Source organism: Apiospora kogelbergensis (assembly GCF_038363985.1).
Source record: "Apiospora kogelbergensis strain CBS 113332 chromosome Unknown utg000018l_segment0_segment0, whole genome shotgun sequence".
In the NCBI taxonomy this organism is placed as follows: domain Eukaryota; kingdom Fungi; phylum Ascomycota; class Sordariomycetes; order Amphisphaeriales; family Apiosporaceae; genus Apiospora; species Apiospora kogelbergensis.
Window position 1 is genome coordinate 122,089 of NW_027117435.1, and position 17,447 is coordinate 139,535.

General features: G+C 51.1%; 4 protein-coding genes across 4 annotated transcripts; 2 read left to right on the forward strand and 2 right to left on the reverse strand.

Annotated features, from left to right (window-relative positions):
* Positions 1-1,323: 1,323 nt before the first annotated feature.
* On the reverse strand, positions 1,324-2,346 carry PG998_015002 (histone acetyltransferase s.t1.c10 protein; the record flags this gene model as incomplete). The annotated part of the gene is made up of 1 exon (XM_066881818.1): positions 1,324-2,346. One exon carries the CDS (start codon positions 2,344-2,346, stop codon positions 1,324-1,326), a length of 1,023 nt encoding a protein of 340 aa, XP_066723165.1.
* An 8,650-nt stretch (positions 2,347-10,996) lies between these two features.
* PG998_015003 (uncharacterized protein) lies at positions 10,997-11,455 on the forward strand (the record flags this gene model as incomplete). The annotated part of the gene is made up of 1 exon (XM_066881819.1): positions 10,997-11,455. One exon carries the CDS (start codon positions 10,997-10,999, stop codon positions 11,453-11,455), a length of 459 nt encoding a protein of 152 aa, XP_066723166.1.
* A 3,057-nt stretch (positions 11,456-14,512) lies between these two features.
* Positions 14,513-14,909, forward strand: PG998_015004 (uncharacterized protein; the record flags this gene model as incomplete). Its single annotated transcript, XM_066881820.1, has 2 exons — positions 14,513-14,675; positions 14,704-14,909. 2 exons carry the CDS (start codon positions 14,513-14,515, stop codon positions 14,907-14,909), a joined length of 369 nt encoding a protein of 122 aa, XP_066723167.1.
* Positions 14,910-15,255: 346 nt separating this feature from the next.
* Positions 15,256-15,570, reverse strand: PG998_015005 (uncharacterized protein; the record flags this gene model as incomplete). Its single annotated transcript, XM_066881821.1, has 2 exons — positions 15,256-15,319; positions 15,404-15,570. The coding sequence occupies 2 exons, from the start codon at positions 15,568-15,570 to the stop codon at positions 15,256-15,258; spliced, it is 231 nt and encodes a 76-aa protein (XP_066723168.1).
* Between the last annotated feature and the right edge of the window lie 1,877 nt (positions 15,571-17,447).

Here is a 17,447-nt window from a genome sequence, read left to right on the forward strand (position 1 = left end):
AGAGCTGACGCGAATGAAATAAAGATAATGAAGGCTTTTTCGGATACTGCTGAGCAGAATCTGACGGCTAAGGGACAATAGATCCCTGTCGGCAAGGCAGATTGCTATGTCTGGGTATTGAGTGTACCATGCCGGCCTGGGTGCATGACCTGCAGCTTCGCCGCTCTGACTGAACCCGTCACTTTTGGAATATGGAGATGGCGGCAACGATCGAGCGCATCAAATGTCGATGATCGAGTCGCCCCAGGAGGCCATTAGTAGTAAGAGCGAAACCTAAGTATTGTAGCATGTATAAGTGTCTCAATGAAACTCTGGGAGCCGAAAATAAGCATTAAGAGCGCAGACTGGGAAGCCATAGTATGTCTTATTTTATATGATAAGAGCATTCATGCAGTATTTATTCAATTAGACATGTCGTCAAGATTTCAAACGAAGAAAATCGTTATGGTGGATAGCCCTATGTCCGGTCGCTCAGGTACAACCGCCAATACAATTAACCGTGCCATCGTATCCATTCAGACAATGGTGAGGTAGCGCAGCAAACGTGGGTGACTCGTCGCCATTCTATTGCCCGTACAACCTTGCTGTGAACACATACGTACCTCTCCGTAATCTTTTCGCGAGGAGTCATCCTTACACTTGTCCGAGAATACATAGGATCATTTACATTTCTTCGTGCCTGTTTGGTGTACATTGCGGCGTTTCACAGCACTCCAAGGTTGTGTAACCCCTCATGCGATCCAGTACTGCTAGTGCGTCGACTGCCATAGGCTATCCCAATGCGCATCAGCCGCAGGTGTTTAAAACCATTTGACAGTGTGTCCTTGTCGACGAATGTGTAGTCGTATGGTGTTGCTGCTATTGATGACGGCATTGGCATATGTTTGCCATTTTCCTCCAAACTTTTGATATCATCTTCGACGTACGTTGGGAAATTGCTTCCAGCCGCTAGGGAGGAAAGCCGCCCTCGTACTTTTGGAGGCATCTGAGTGGGCTATCAGCATGCACGACAGAGTCTGCCGTGTGGGGTTCCACTGATCCTTTTGGGAGTGTGTCAAATTTCTCCGAATATGGTGAGGAGCCTAACAACCACGAGACAGGGGAGCATTCGATGATGCGACTGGGATGGTTAAACCAAAAGTCGTGAATGAGAATGGCCATTACCAGGATGAATTCAAAATGTTGAGGACCCATGGTAAGTACAGCGCAAGACGCCAGGCAGAGGGTTGTCACCCAAAGATTCTGGGCCCGGCAAATCCCTTGGATCGTCTTAGCGTCTGTCCTGCGACACCACTCGGGATGGGATTCGCCATGTTATAATTGTCAAGATCGCTGGACCAGATGAGATACAGGGCAATGGTTACATTCGGGACATACCCTAACCACGTCGGACACAGTCTCCTTAATGCGGCTCCAGTGGTACCGTTTAGCGATGACAGCTGTCGTCTTGTTGATGCCTGAGTGCTTTCCAATCTCGTGCATCCGCTTGGCAATCTCCATCTGCTGCCCCTGGTCGCTGATGACTTCCTTTCCCTTGAGCATGAGTACACCGTTGTCAAGAAGCTTATAGTGTGTCGCGGCGCTCCGTAGCCTACTTTTGACAGCACGGGTTGATCCCTTTGGATATCGACCATGCTTAAGGTAGAACTTGATCTTGTCGAAACGATCTTCACTTGCAGGCCCCTCGGCGTCTTCTTCTGCCAGCAAATCTCGCCCGTATATGATGGCATCCACGAGGCGATCGGGATATGATTTGAGTCTGCCACAGCCCTTTACTCGGCCTATGCGCTCGAAACCGAGTGCATCCCAGATTGTGCACGATGCAACATTCGTTTCGTAGACGAGATTGAAAACTGAGTAGGAGTAGCCAAGTTTGGGAGCCCAGTCGATGTAGCTCTCACATAAAAGTCGATCCACGTCGTGGTTACGCGAGGCATCCATGAACAAGAAGCCGCCATTGCAGACATGACTACTTCGCCCGGGGTAATTTGGTTTGATATGGAAAGCGCCCAGGCATTCCTTGGACCAATCCTTTCCTTCAACCATCATATTCTCAGGGCTTTTGATGTCGCCAAGAAGCATAATAGCAGCGAAATCCTGGAACCAGTACGATGAAAAATCATCTAGGGACATTGGTTCAAGCATGGGATATGTATCACCATCATTAATTTCTTTGGCGAATCGATCTGAAAGGCATCGAAGTAAAGTGAGCGGTACTTGATCTTTGGACACAAGAGGAATAATACTAGCAATGGTCTGGCGGTCTCGCAATATTACTTGACGAGGACGCATCTCGAGAGGCAGTTTCGGAATTGCACTCGTGGGGTTACCCATGGTAGCCGACATTGTGTCTTCTAAGACCCCAACTCCAGAGTCAAGCGACCAGATACAACTGAGAATTTGTGTCAGCATCAATGTTTCCTTCCTCTTGGCAACAGTAGCATTTACCTGGTACTGGACCAATAGTCAAGGGAAGAATCCGAAGAACTCCGCGTTTCGTTGGTGCTTGTGAAGGTTTTAAGGGAGGCTAGCTCAACGACTGACTGGCTAATAACACTGCCTGTTGTGTTGGTGAACTGGGCGCTGTGCGATGACTATGAGCTTGCCGCCACGTAGCCATTTCCAAGGAACTAACCAATTATGTTTAAAATGCCGAGAACCCACAGTAGACACGTTTAATCCAAGGGGGTCCCCAGAAAGAACAACCACAAAGCGAGAACGAAAGTTTTGGAAAACAGCAGTCTAAAACACTCAAAAGAACCTCAAAAGGACAACTGAACAAGCCTGATATCGAATGGATAGCCCAATCCAGCGCGGAACATTATGACGGCGCCATGGGACGCAAAGAAGTCGCATGGCCTGCCGGATACCACGAGCACGCCGCGCAACTGGGCAACTCCTCAGTGAGGCAGCCATAACAAGCTCGCAGAAGGATCTCGAAGCTGGAAGAGAGGCAAAGGAGGCCGGAAGAGAGGCCGGCAAATTGTAGGCAGACAAGCGGCGGAGATGACGTGGAAGATGAAAACGCGGGCCGGCAATACCAGAGTGTTATGCCTCGGACATACACTGTGATCGCTGTTAGAGGCGCACCAGTCATGGATATACAGAATCAACAGATCCACAGACTATCGCATCTACCTGAACATCCGAGACCTCTAACGATAGCCAACTTCCGAGTCATGAACCCCCGCAGCATCAAGGCCCACATAGGCCGCGCAATAGAACAAACTCTGACAACATATACATTAAAAGTATTAGAACCGCGTCGATGAACCAGCTTAGGAGCGGCAACCTCCGCATCACGATGGCCAACAATAATGTACATGGAACCTTAGGACGATTCACGGAAAACTCGGAAGAGAATCCCGTGCGGGGCATTGCGGATATGACGTGTGTTATCCGCCCCACTACCGCATGGACAGCTTCTTTTGCTTCGTAAACTATAATCAAACTACCATTAAAATGAGGCAGAGTATGTAACCAGAACGAAACAACAATGGAATTGATGCAGAACATGTCGTGGACGGAGCCCTTTCCCTTTTGCAGTTCTATTGCGGATCTCAGCGGACTGGACCTTCCAGAAATCTTCAACGAGCAAGTTTGTGCTACGACTACTCAATACACGGCGCCTTTTATACCCTCGGCAGCACCAAATAACCATTACGCGTTACCTGAGGTGAGCTTTTTCTATGAACTGGAAGCTACTGGGCCGTCACGTACTTTCTCGGTCGCCCGAAGTCGGTAGTTTCTTCCATCAAGCTCAATCCAACGACTTAGGACGACGAGCAAGAACACCAAAGCTAGGATTGCTCGACTACCCAACTGACTTTTGCGCAGGAAACAATCGAGTCTTTCGGTTCTCACACTCTTCTCTTCAATTCACAATGCGGCCAGAATCAACATCCCCTGGCCCCATGGGCACAATCTGTCCGCCTTGCCGACGCACACAAATCAATACCGACACAGACCTTACTTAGAATGAGCTACGGTGCATGCTCCTCACAACAGACAACGATTGATACGAGTTCAGAATATAGTACGTCTCGACTCGAGAGGCCCCAGTCTGTTCCCGCCGTTGGAAGCTCACGTCACTCACGACAACGAGCACATCCTAAACGAACACCAGCCTCCGCTCTTTCTTCAACCGATCCTTCATTAACATCGAATAACCGCCGATTGTGTTCAGCCCCGCAAGAACGAGTTCTACAGGCAGAAAATATGCCCTGGAAAGCGCGGCATGGGGCATATCAAAACGGCACCGTCAATCAAGGTTGCACCCAACCGCAAACCAGTTTTCGCGCACTTACTTTGCGTACAAACAAGATGGAAGAGATACTCCTAAGACGACGCAAAAGGAAGGCTAGGGCATCCGCCGATGTCTCAATGAAGCCTGCTTTGGATAGGCTTCAAGGCTTGGAGAAACAACTTCAGTACGCGACGCGGGAACAATCTAAGCTTGCTCAAGCGACCTTGCGTCAGTGGGAGCAAGCTGGGCGGCTGTAACACGACAATGAAATGAGCGGAACGCATAGCCCGCCTTTGTTGGCTCGTGTGATGCAGACGGACAGGTGATGTGTGGTTCCGACTTCTTCTTTCGGTAGTACGTTGTTTTTAAGGGTTTCGTAAGTTCTATGGTAGGATTTCCGCGGTAAAAGCATGAACCTATACCCAAGTTAGCGGCCTCATTACAAGCCAGATATGCCATGGCGAGCCATTTCTGTAGCATGTTACGCTGTTGGGTCGCTGGAAAGGTGTTGGTATCTGCAACCACAGATTCTGCTGGCCGGCCATGGTACGACCGTAGTCCCTCATTGTACCCTTTTCGAAGTGCGTCGATTCCGAATGGAACCAAATCATCCAGTAACATACAGTACTGTCTTTTTGCTGCTTAAGCCCGAAGAGTCTCACGGGCCGTTTTCGGTCCTGAGTTTTGTTGGCCCTTACTGCCGTCGAGAGCTTGAAGATCCTCGCGTGCTGTTTCCGGTCGCGATGGCGCACTAGCGCAACCAGCGGGCTAGGTCTAGAACCGACCGTTATTAGCGTAGAGCTGGTTCGCGACCCCGCGTCATTTTTGGACCAACTGCCCAACCCTCCTGAACTGCGCAAGAACTTCTCCTCCTCAACCTCTCGCCAACATGGGTTCGGAACCGGATCAGCAGCTGCATTGGCGACGATCACCCAACTCGAGCTCATCATGTTATCAACATTTCGCACCCGTAAACCAACACTTACTATATCTACCGTTACGTGGGACGCTATTGAAGCTCAATGGACGCTCCAGGAATATGCCCCAGGAGGTTCCAGCAAGTTGCCCGAACCGTATTACGTAGCTAGGCCTCCGTCATGGCCCACACCAAGGCGCAGGAAGATAAGGTTCGAAAGAGCGGTTTGTCGCTGCAAAACAAAACACGCGAGCTCGGGCGGTACTGCGACGTCTTCAGCGCGCTTGCGTACTGGAACCCGACGCACGAACGGATGGAGACGGCGATGCACGTCCCACGCGGGCAGCGCGTGCCGGACCTGAACATGATTGTCTGTCCCCATGTTCCAGTTACTGTTCTATCGAGTTCCTCCTACTCCGTTGCTGACAGCCGTAGTTTCGTCAACCACTCGCGAGACCGAGCCACGGGCGAGCGACACGATCGAGCGGCCGAGTCGAGGCCATCAATTTCGAGGCTCAGTCGGGCAGCGGCGACGACGCGAATGCTGTAGCCGATATGGATATCGACGCGGATGCCGAGTACGAAACCGACCCCGAGTATATTGCAGCAGTTCCCGCTGCCACGGCAGAGCCTCTGTCTGTCTACGACGTCATCCCCGACGAGGATGGCGGGATTGTCATTCCCAACAGTCCGATGAGACAGAAGGGTCCGAGGCAGCTGCCTTCGCCGCGAAGGCCGCAAGGTAAGCATGATTCTCGTCTATTGACTGCATGGTCGACTGACCGTTGACGCTCATCATACAGCAGGCACTCCAGGTTCCCAACCGACGGTGGAGCGGCAGCCCGGCCGTACCGAGCCTAGCTCCACAACGAACACTGCGCCAACCGCCGTGACGAATGCAGGCGGCCGGCCAGCACCCACAAGATACCCCGACCACGGCGCGATAGATGCGTCGCTGCAGAGAGCTATACGTTGGGACAGCTGGGTGCCAGCTAGAAGACCCTTGGCGCCGATCATGTCGACTCAACTACGGCAGTGCCCTCCCAGAATGGTGGGAAACGGTGTAAAGCTGTCACAGGCATGCCGTCCAAGAGGGTCTGTGCAGAATGCGGCGAAGCGCACGCCAGACTACTACAAGGACCACAGGCGCAAATTGCAGCGGGACACCTTGGCAAAGAAGATGGTGGGAATGCTGGAGGTCCTTCGGACGAGTCTCAGCGGTATGCAGTTTGGGTGAAGACGCGGCACATGTTAATGCGCCAAATATCACAAGGCAGCTCTGTGTATGCTTATGTTGAGGCATGTTTTCAGCTCTAGTTCAGTAACCAACAACCTAACACTACTGTCGTCCCTTCTGCGCTCCCGTGACCCCCTGGTCGTGAGGACAGAAGCTTCGACTACTGGATATGTTAGCGAACCTAGGCCGGTTAATAAACTCAACCAAGGACATCGCCGCGTGGGGAAACCCGATCGGTGTCTGGCGTGTTGAACCAAACTGTGTCTCCTGTGTCGGTAGCACGACTCGGTTCTCGTGAACCAGGTTCGCGTTTTGCTTGTCGCGTGTCGTGTCACGGCCGCCCAGATTGCTTCCATTGACGCAAGGTCGCTTGAACAAGTCTTTTTGCGCCTGCGTTGCGCACTGCAGTCGTTCCTCCAAGACTTGGAGCTCATCCAAAGCAGGCTTCATCAGAACATTGGCGGACATCCTAGCCTCCCTTTTGCGTCGCCGCATAAGTCTCTCTTCCATCTTGTTTGTACGCAAAGTAAATGATTTGCGAAAACTGGGTTGCGGTTGGGTGTAACGCTCATTGGGGGTGCCATTTTGATATGCCTCAGGTTGTGCTTGCAAGCGCGTATTTTCTGCTTGTAGAACTTCTTCTTGTGGGGCCGAACACAATCGGTTGTTATTCGGAGTCGATGAAGGATAGGTTGAATAGAGACTCGAGTCCGGTGCTGGTTTATAATGTGCTCGCCATCGTGACTGACATGGTCTTCCAATGGTGGGAAGCTGCTGGGGCCCCGAGAGTTGAGACGTACTATATTCTGAACTCGTATGAATTATTGCCTGCTGTGAGGAGCATGCATCGTAGCTCATTCTAGACGAGGTTTGTGTCGGTATAGAATTATGTGCGTCGGCAGGGCGGACAGATTGTGGCCATAGTACTATAGGATGTTGATTCTGGCCGTATTGTGCATTGAAGAGAAGAGCACTCTGAGAACGGAAAACTGGATGGAACGTTCCCTGCGCATTGATCAGTTGGGAAGTCGAGCAACCTTAGCTTTGGTGTTTCGCTGGTCGTCCTAAGTCGTTGGATTGAGCTTGGTAAATTAAAAATTATAGACTTCGGACTAACAGAGTACGGGACGGGCCGATAGCTTCCAGTTCATAGAAAAAGCTCACCTCAGATATCGCGTAGTGGTTAGTTAATGCTGCTGAGGGTATAAAAGGCGCTGTGTATTGACTAGTCGTAGCCCAAGCTTGCTCGATGAAGATATCTGGTAAGTCCAGTCCACTAAAATCCGCTATAGAACAGCGGGAGGGAGAAGTCTCCGTCGACGACACGTTGTGAACAGATCCCATTGTTGTTTCGTTCTGGGTACAGACTGTCCCTCATTTGAATGATGGTTTAATGATAGTTTACGAACGAAGCAAAAGAGGCTGCTGGACTCTGTCCATACGTTAGTAGAGCGGATGATATACGTCATATCCACAATGCCCCGCTCGGGAGCTAGCTAAGCTCAATCGCCAAACATCTAAGTACATAGCATGATACGATCGGTTGAGTTCTATCAGCCTCCACCCCTGTTTAGCTTGACTTGGTTCACTTGGCGGGGAAAGGTGCGAACGTCCTCGAAATCCGGACTGAAAGCTCTAGCTTGTAGTCAAAGACCCTAGATCCGTGAGCAAAGCCAATGCAGACGCAATAGACCAGTACACCAGTACCACGAAATGTCGTCCCTTTCGTTGTGCTCATTGATCGAATCGGCGATTAATTGCCGCTGGCCGTAGGGTTCCGTAGTCGCGCGTTTCTAGACTCATTCACTCTCACAGTCGCTCGTATGCTGTATAGGATATCCGTTGAGGTGTAATATGGGGTGGATACAAGTAGAATACATGGTCTCTTCAACCCTAGCCGTTGCCAGAAACCACTCGAGCTCGTTCGCCTATGCAATCCAGCCTGCGTGCATTCAGTGTTCCACTTTGACAGTAGCAGGACAAACTGTACGGTATTGTAGCATTGGAGAGGCCGAGAAGTCGGTTCGACGCACACCAGAACTGGTGAGCAAAACATGTGGGGTTACCGCTGCCGAACTGATGCCATCTGTCTAGTGGTAACGTTAGGCCTGTCTCAAAAAGGTTCGGCCGTACTGTACTGCAACAACCGGACCTACAAGTCCGGCATAATGTATTGATTCACATTTGGACGCGTTTTAGTTATTCACGAAAGGGTGTACTTCCTTTACATTGCTGGTTATTGGCACGATCGTTTTCATTGCCTAGAGATATCATGACATCAACCTGTTTGTGGATCTAAACTCACTCCTGCTATACTAAAAGGTCAAGAGAGCACCCATTCTCATGCAAAACACGCATCCGTTTCTGGATCAATGCCCAATCAAATCAGACAGTCTTAAGGGGAATACGAGAGCCAAATCGATTGATAGAGCTGCCAGCATGGACACCTACCAATACCCACCTAGCCAAACGGGCTCACATAGCTTATATCGCCCTTCCTCAGCTTGTGGGCATCCGACATCAAGTAACGAAGGATATGCTAACGCAGTATTTGGAAAATATGCATTCGACCTAAAGGCGCACTTGTCCGAAACTGGCAGAAAACCTGAGGACATCGGCGAGCTTCATTCATGGGGGTTGTTGACATTATGTGTAAGTACACACACACACACACAATTTATTAACGCCCGAGCGGCGAAGCCGAAAAGGCAACTATCGCTAATCTACGGTACATTCTTGAATCGCTTACTTGTCACCTAAAGCCCATGCATGCTCCATTTTCAGTTGGTCACTCCATTTCCGTCAGCACTTTCCTGTTTAGGATCCCGTGTTAGTAGTATTTCCTGGCAGGCCAGCTTGAAGGTCCTTCTCCACATAGTTTCCGTTCTGGATCCACTTTGCAGGGATAGCTGCTGATACCATATACCCCGCCGTGCTCGTAAGTACAGAGCCAAATTCTGCCTTTGCTCATATTACCTTGTGCATCCATAAATCGACTACTATGCTCTTGAATTAGTTTATGCTCCACAAGTCCTGTCAGCGTCCGCAAACAGAGCTTTTTGATATAAATCCGGTCAGCGTTGTCTTCGGCGCGCATTTCACTCCCTGTTATTACAATATGAGCGAGTTCCCAGCCGAGAACACTCGCAACTTTCATTCGTTCGGTCTTATGGGTTTTTCCTCTGGATGATATTCACCAGCGACAAGATGCGGAATACCGATAAGACGGCCGACCATCCCGTACAGGTCTCTTACTACTGTAGCGCAAACGAGGTGCACCCAGCAGTTATTCTGCCGAAACTGTAGTTTTCGCACCTCTCCATGATGGCCCAGAACTAGTTGAGGCATGCTCACTCTGGCTTGTTTGATGGACTGCGGTCTTTTAGCATCGCCTTCGAATCCTTACTCAATGCTTCGTTGAAACCATTATAAAGTTCTAGTTAGCTCGGTACGATCCGTCGAGGCCGATCCAGCCCACTGCAACGGTGGATAGCGCCTGTAATATGGGGGCTCTTCATTTCTAAGCTAGCAGGCTGCCAACATCTGGCGGATTCAAAGCACTGGTGCCAAGCAGCGCTATGGTGACTTAACTGCTCGGCCACAGTGGCTGCCACAGGGCTCTCTCAAAGATGAGTTCCCCGACAAATGACTCCCTAGTTCCTTTGCTTCTTTCCCTTCCTTCCTCAACACCTCTGCGGTCGAAACAGGCAGCCGAACAACCATGTTTCCCATCGACTCGCAGAGCTCTCATGGCCAAGATGACGACTGGTTATCGCCCCGATTAGCCGATTCGCAAATGCAAGACTGTTTTGACAGCCAAAGCCCCGCACCCGATTCACCTGGCGTGATTCAGACCCAACCTAGCAATCGATCGAGTCGGAGTGCGAAGACTTCTCAGCAAGGAACCCTTACATTCGCGTCATCCAACGGGACTAGAGATACATCCAACCGACGAAGCCGATCGAATCACATCCGATATGACGTCGAATGGAAGGTTACTCTCAATCGTAGAAGTAAAGCCGAAGACACGGAGCAAGACGTCGTGCTTTCGCCGCGGGAACTTTGGGAATCCAGTCTACAGCGAAAACTCGAGAATGTCGTCAAGAAGAAGCTCCCGGCCAATAGATCCTTCCAAGTGGAAGATATTAGGATGGTCGAGTCCGTGACTGGCAAGCGAAAACTGAAGAAACGTTACGACGGACTGGATATTAACTGGGCTACTTTAGAGAAACAGCTTCGAAGTTGGAGCTATTCGCTTGCGCGTCGGAAACAGCTTTGTATTACCATCTCTTTCAATTATACGGAGACAACACCCGAAGCAGGTCCATCACAGCAGACCACGCGGCCGAGGACGTATCGAAATGGATCGTCGACCAACTTGATGCTCCACGAGCTTGACGGGCACGTTGATTCTTCAGGTGAACCTCTTCCATGGCGTCGTGTGCGTACCCTTATGCGATGCCCGGGAGCCCCTTGCCTATTAGGCCCATACTGCTGGCGGGACAGTGAAACAAAGAAGAGATACAAACTGAGGGCGCTCATCTTCGGCGTCTCGCTGAGTACATGCAAGACGGTAACGCGTTAGAGACGCATGACGATGTGCCTTCAAGATATGCGTGACCTGCTCTACGTGGAGGATCAACAGAAGATGGAACGACAAAGTAAACCTATACAAGGGAAGTGCCCGCCTATCAACATCACCAATGTGCTGCCTGGTACAACTGTTGGTGGCCCATCGTCGAGTGCGGGCTCATCGTCGAAGACGCTTACCAACTTTAAGATTCCTGGTCCTCTCGATGAGTCCGTCCAGGAGTATTGCAACTGGCTTGGTTCAAGGGTGACGCGGATGGATCTCAAACTAGAATATCAGAAGATCTGTGACATCACTTTAGAGGAAGGCCTTGATCTTGAGTTGGTATACGAAGCCCAGGACGCTACATTGTATGAACAGAAAGGCATCAAGATGGGTGCTGCGCGACGTTTCGTATACCAGCATGTCGAAATGACCCCGTGCACTACGCTCTCTACCACCCACTGCCTGAACACACCAGTCTAGGGAATGCCATAAAGTTTAGCTCTAGCGCATCCGCAAACTCTTGCCAGTGACGCTTAATGAATCGCTTCAGCTCGGCGAAGTACTCTTCAGTAGGGTTGAGGTCGGGCGAGTACGGCGGAGGTACAATAAGACCACGCCGGCTTCGTCGCACATCCGCTCAATTCTATCGGATCGGTGGAATCGAGCATTGTCCATAATCAGAACCGACTTGGGCTCGGGCCACCGGCCACAATATAGCAACAGCTCCTCAAGGAAGCTCTCGAAGACGTCGCCATCGGTAGATATGGATCCCTGCTCTGGTTCGGACGAAGAGGCTGCCAATCCCTGTGGAAGCAGTACCAGAGGCTCCAGAACCAAGCACTGGCCACGATCACGGGAGCTTCCCCAGGTCACCGACCAAGGCACTGGAAGTCGAAGCTGCTCTCCTCCCGCCGGAATGCAGGCACATGAAGCTCGCATACCAGTATGCACTTCTGCTTCATCAAGCTACCCCACAACCACCCCGTCAAGCAAACCCTTACCAACGGACCACGAGACCAATACGCTATGCTTTAGGCGATTACCATGATAGTTTGCCTGCTCCACCAAAAGTCAGGAAACTAAAGGGCAACCATGATGTGGGAAGATGGTCAGTTGACCGTGGGTTATGTTAATCCTGTTCTCTAAGTTGGTTCCTGGTTACAGTATATACAACTTCTCTTACTGTCCATTTCTTAAAGAATTGGTGTATTACTCTCCGTTCTCTCTCTTCACCCCAATTCCCAAAATATTCCTTTGATCATTTCCTCATCTTCTTGATTCTGCAACAGACCAATACTGCCTCAAATAGCCCCGCTACTCACTTGATCCCCGCATAACGAAATCCGACAATAAATTGTCCTTGCAGATTCGGGCTGCCTTTTGTGCATAGAGAGAGAATCCGAGCATGAGCCACAGCAGTTATTCATGGCGCTGGCCCTTGGCACTCTTCCGCCTTTGGTACTTGCCGGGCTGCCGCCTTGACGATAGGAGGTGTAATATACCGGCTGGTACGGTTCTCGAAAGTCGGCTCGAAAGGTAAAAGTTACAATTGTTCTACGGGGGCACAGGGGCGAACAGCTACTAATGCCACGGATTAAAGCTGGAAAGTTTGTCAGTGCTTGTCTTTACGTTTCGTTGTAGGCATCGGAACTGGTGCCAACCGAAGGCTGGAAATTAATTATGCCGCTTGCTTCGTTTTGCTGTTCTCGCTACTCCAAATGAGGAAACAAGCAGCTACACCTTGGGTAGCGGTCTGCCATTTCCAAGTGGGTCGTTGGTGGTTTACCCTTCCAATATAGCTTCCTACGATGTTGGTGGCTAATGAAGTACTGTAGCCCGATATTTGCGCTTTCCAGCGTGTGCACACCCTTCGACTCATTGTACGTGCTTTTTCTAGCCAACATCGCTAGCTCACAACTAGCAATGCAATAATCAGCCATGGTCAGGGGAGTGATCCCTTCTCTTTCGCAGCTAGCTTCACTATCAATGGGTCCCCGATTTTGTTTTTCTCAAAACTATATCTCCTATGTGAATTCGCTTGCCACCATCCATTCACAGTCTGCATTCTACCACTTTCGCAATTTTCCCAAATCGCCATCCGTTGTTGTTCTACAACGAGGAAACTTCCCAGTGCCGAAAGTTTCTCTTGTAGTGTTGGTTGCAACCAGCACTCTGGCCGCTGCTGTCCACATACCCAATGCTTAGGCCCTCCATCGCCCGTACTAGCTTGCTCGGCACTGATTTGGCGTATTAGATTGCTACCTAACCGTTACTTTTGCGTGGGGTATCCTTCAAGTTCGCCGCGGTTGCCCCCACCCTATAACCCACTCGAACCTCTATGATATCTGCGCCTAAGTCCTAAAACATCGATCAACTCATGTCTTTTTATCAAATGGAGGTGGTGGAACATCCCCATTTCCCATGTTCCACTATCAGCCAGCCCAGCCCCCAGCACAGCCGTCCGCATCAGCCACGGGAGCATGGGGTGGCTAGTCCGAAGACCCTCCATCGAGTTCCTTCCCGGTGGAAGAAAATCACAACCAGTTCGACATACTCGAATTGGTACCTACACTTCCAGTCGTGTACTAGCTACTTCTGACTATGCGCAGCACTCGTCCGTCCATGCCGTAGCGGCATTCATCAACATCCAGCTCCCGTTTCAAAAAGAACATAACGCGTGCTCACTTCGAGGATGGGCGGCTCGCCCCCGCAGCTGGCAACCCTCCAACGCCCATGCCGAGTAACCAGCCGCCTACAGCAAGTCTCCCTGCAATCCCTACATACGACGCTCTCTCGTGGTGACGGGGATTGACTTTCCGCAGTGCTGCATATGTTTTTTGGTGATAGCTGGGCCGTGGGTGTAGGTCCAATGCACAAGGTGGAACGCCGGAACTTCCTGTTTGCTGCCAAGAGCGCGAGCTGGCTCGACGTGAAAGCACATTACGACATGGGGAGGAGCAGTGCATTCCGTTTCCTCCGGTCGCTCCAGAATGTCACGAGAAGGAAATCGTTATTGCGGGAAATGAATTGGAACGAGTGGCTACGGTGATGCAGGACTGATGGTCGGGCCTTGGTCTCCTGGATGCCAAGAGGAACTCCCTATTCAACATCAAAATGGAAGATGCCTGACGAGTTCCTGTATACAGTAATATTTCGAATCGAGTTACTAATTTGGTGTATTGTCATAAATAACATGTGCATACTGTCCAGTAACATCGTATTGACTCGATAGCTAATTATGTAGTCACGGAGCGATGCCTCTACCTCCGCCCTCCGCCATCTCAACAAGCCTCCATGCCTCACGAACCATCCCCGTCAGATTCTCCGCCACCACCAGGAGTGCTACTGGGTCCGACTCATATGATGAGAATGGCGTATACCCCTGAACATCACAGTACCGTCAGGGGCTTCGCCACTTGCAGCCGCAGCAGCAGCAACAACAATACCACCAAGTCATAACACCTACTAATCATACGTATAGCAATTCCAATAGCAGCAATAACGCGCGCCTGTCTGTTACGCCCACCAGCCTGCAAGATGTCCGCCTCACCATCACCTGGCTCCACCACTCCTCGGCGCGCATCCTCGAGACGGTGCGCCCTCGCTTACCGCCTGCAGGACGCCGCCCTCGCTTACGTTCGCAACCTGCACGCCTTCGATAATTTAAGGGCCGCCGACGTCGACGCCTCAAGCACCCCCTGTGCGTCCATACGCCACCCTCCCTGTAGATGACGATGACGGGCGGCGTCTGATCGCGAGCCACAGCCTGAAAGCGGGTTTGGTTTGGGCGAGAGGAGAGCTGGGACTCGCCAGCTACCGGGGCGGTGACGATTTGGCCAGGCTGTTTGCCTCGCTGGGCGGCCAGGTACCATCCCGCGGCCGAGGTCGAGGTGACTACCCAATGTTCGTGGGCGCAGGGGTATGGCACACGTAGGGGCATATGCGTACTTGTATCGTGATTGAGCCATCGTATTCTCCCCATCTCCGTATCTTTTCAAGTTTCGTTCTGGTATTCCCCCCTGTGGTTTCTCTCCTATTATACACGAACCTAAAAACGGAATGGATCGTTCCGAGGCATAGGCCAAGGCTGGAAACAACCTCACCATCTACACCTTGGATAAACCCTATGGTGTAAGCCACCACACCGTAAATCAACTATTCAGGCGCCTGGCTGATGACTCATCAACCAAACCAGCGATTCCCATTGGGGTAAATAGGTGGATTTGGTGGATTTGTAAGTATGCCGCCAGAAGCTGACGATGGTTTTATGGTGTTTTCGATCATTTTGTGGGGTAGAGGGCGGTCTCGTATTCGTATCCAGGGGTAACACGGAAGATGCCGAAACTAGATCCCTTGATTTTGGTGGTAACTTACTCTAACTAAAATTCGATGTTAGCACGCTGCCTCAATTTAACCTTGTTTACTTACCAGCCCTCCCCTACTCCAGACGCGCCAGCCTTACTATGCTCATCAACACCCTTAAGATGCTCATCTACCGTGCCGCTGCCGATTCCATTCCGATAACGAAACCAAGGCCACGAGGCCGCGCTTTTCAGGCACTTCCCAGGCTTTGGCCTTCTGAACGCGTGCGACATACCAATGTGTCAGGCAATTTGGCTACGATATTCAAAACCGCGATAGCAGGCGCTGGGCTTGCAAGCAGTGTATCGCCAATAACCCATTGCCCAAAAATATCCATCCATCCGGCCTCCAGAACGCTGCTGGTCACCTGTATACGAAGCACTTCAAAAGGCGCCACCCGATAAGCCTAAGTTGCGAGAGGAGAAAAAGAAGCAGGTCGCCAAGGCCACTACAGAGCATCGCGCGTTATGAGTCTAACGCCGGAGGTCCCCTGCTAAACAGGCGGTTACTAATGCTTGGTAAAGATGTTTGATAGAAGCGATTCCAGCAGCTGCTTCTTGTGGCATGGATCGTCGCCCGTGAATCAGCCCTTTCCATCGTCGAACAGCCTGAGCTACGTGCCATCTTTCGAATATCTAAACCCCCAAGTCAGCATCCAGGAAGCTCACCTAACGCGCCCATCTATCAAGTCTCTGATCGTGACACAATATAGTAAGCACCGTTCCCGAGTTTTTTTTTTGAGTTTTTTGACCGTTTGTTGTCCGTATGCAGCTACCTAGCTATGACAGACACTATGACAAACCTAGCCCTGAAGAGGGCTTACCTTTGAACCCAGGAGAGTAAAACTGGAAATTCCATCGCTCAACTTTGCCGTCCATGGTATTAGCCTGTTCGTTGTAGTTAGCAAAGGGAAGCTTTGTTTCCGTAGAAACGAGATGAGCCACCTGTCCAGCTACGGTAGTGAAAAGGACGGTAGTTGTGAGAGGAGCCCCATGAGCTGCCTCCCGTAGCTGCTGTCGCTGCCCGAAGCGCCGACAGTAGAGTAGAGCTGCGTTGTCGTCTGCCTCGTTCTGCGCAATACCTACAGACGTCGGAGTCGGTTTTCCTATGAGGTAAAAGTGGCTGTTGCGTGTCCGATGCCTGTGCGTAGCTGAATATAACGCGGACGTGACACTCCGAGGAAATCCAGAGTAGTCGAAGGGTCATTTATTGCAAACTTCTTTGCGGCCTTCTAGTCAGCAATCGGTACTGCTTCCCAGGCCGTGAACGCGTCGGCCATGGCTTTCATTCTGTTCTCCGAGGTCCCACAGCTGCTTCCATCTTTCTTTCACCTTTTGGTGGATCTGACTCTTCAGCCAGCTGAGGACACAGCGGTCTTGCCGATCGTGTCGTGGGAGAGGCTTTGAAGCCCCTTCGCCAGCTTGTCGGGCTATCTCGTTGCCCCGGGTCCCACAATGCGCCGGACACCAATGGAGGTGCATGTAGGATGTTGAGAGATTCTGGCAATGCTGTTCACTGCCTGGCCAGATAGCTAGTTCCTTGTGTCTGGCGGAGCGCGACCTGGCTGTCGGTAAAGATGTAGCAGGAAGCGTTCCACGATCGGACAATTCGTAGGGCTTGTGTATGCATGTGAGCTTTGCTTCCGCAATCCGGAGGCCTGGGCCCAGATTCCAGGAGTAGATTTGTCAGCTCTCGTGCGGTGGAGCAGAGGGAACAGAGGCCCCGCTGCGGACCTCGTTGTATTCCCTGGTGTCGAAAGAGCCATCCGTGTAGATGATGACTGTAAAAGGTGGGATCGTTCGAGGAGTTCACGATGTCTCTTCGCTGCCTCCTCTTCCCACGCTGAGTATAACTGCGCAGAAGGGGCTGTACCATGGCGGGAACCAAGATTGGTCTATCCTCTCTATGATTTGTGACTTCGGAAAGACTCTTCAGCAAGACAATGGGGGACTGAAGTTGTGTGGGTAGGACGTTGGGGTATTGAGAAAGACCGTAGCGTGCTGTTCCTCAGAGCAGGTTATTTCGTGGTCCGTTGGTAAAGGCTTGTTTGACGGGGTGGTTGGGGTAAGCTAATGAAGCGAAGTGCATACTAGTATACGAGCTTCATGTG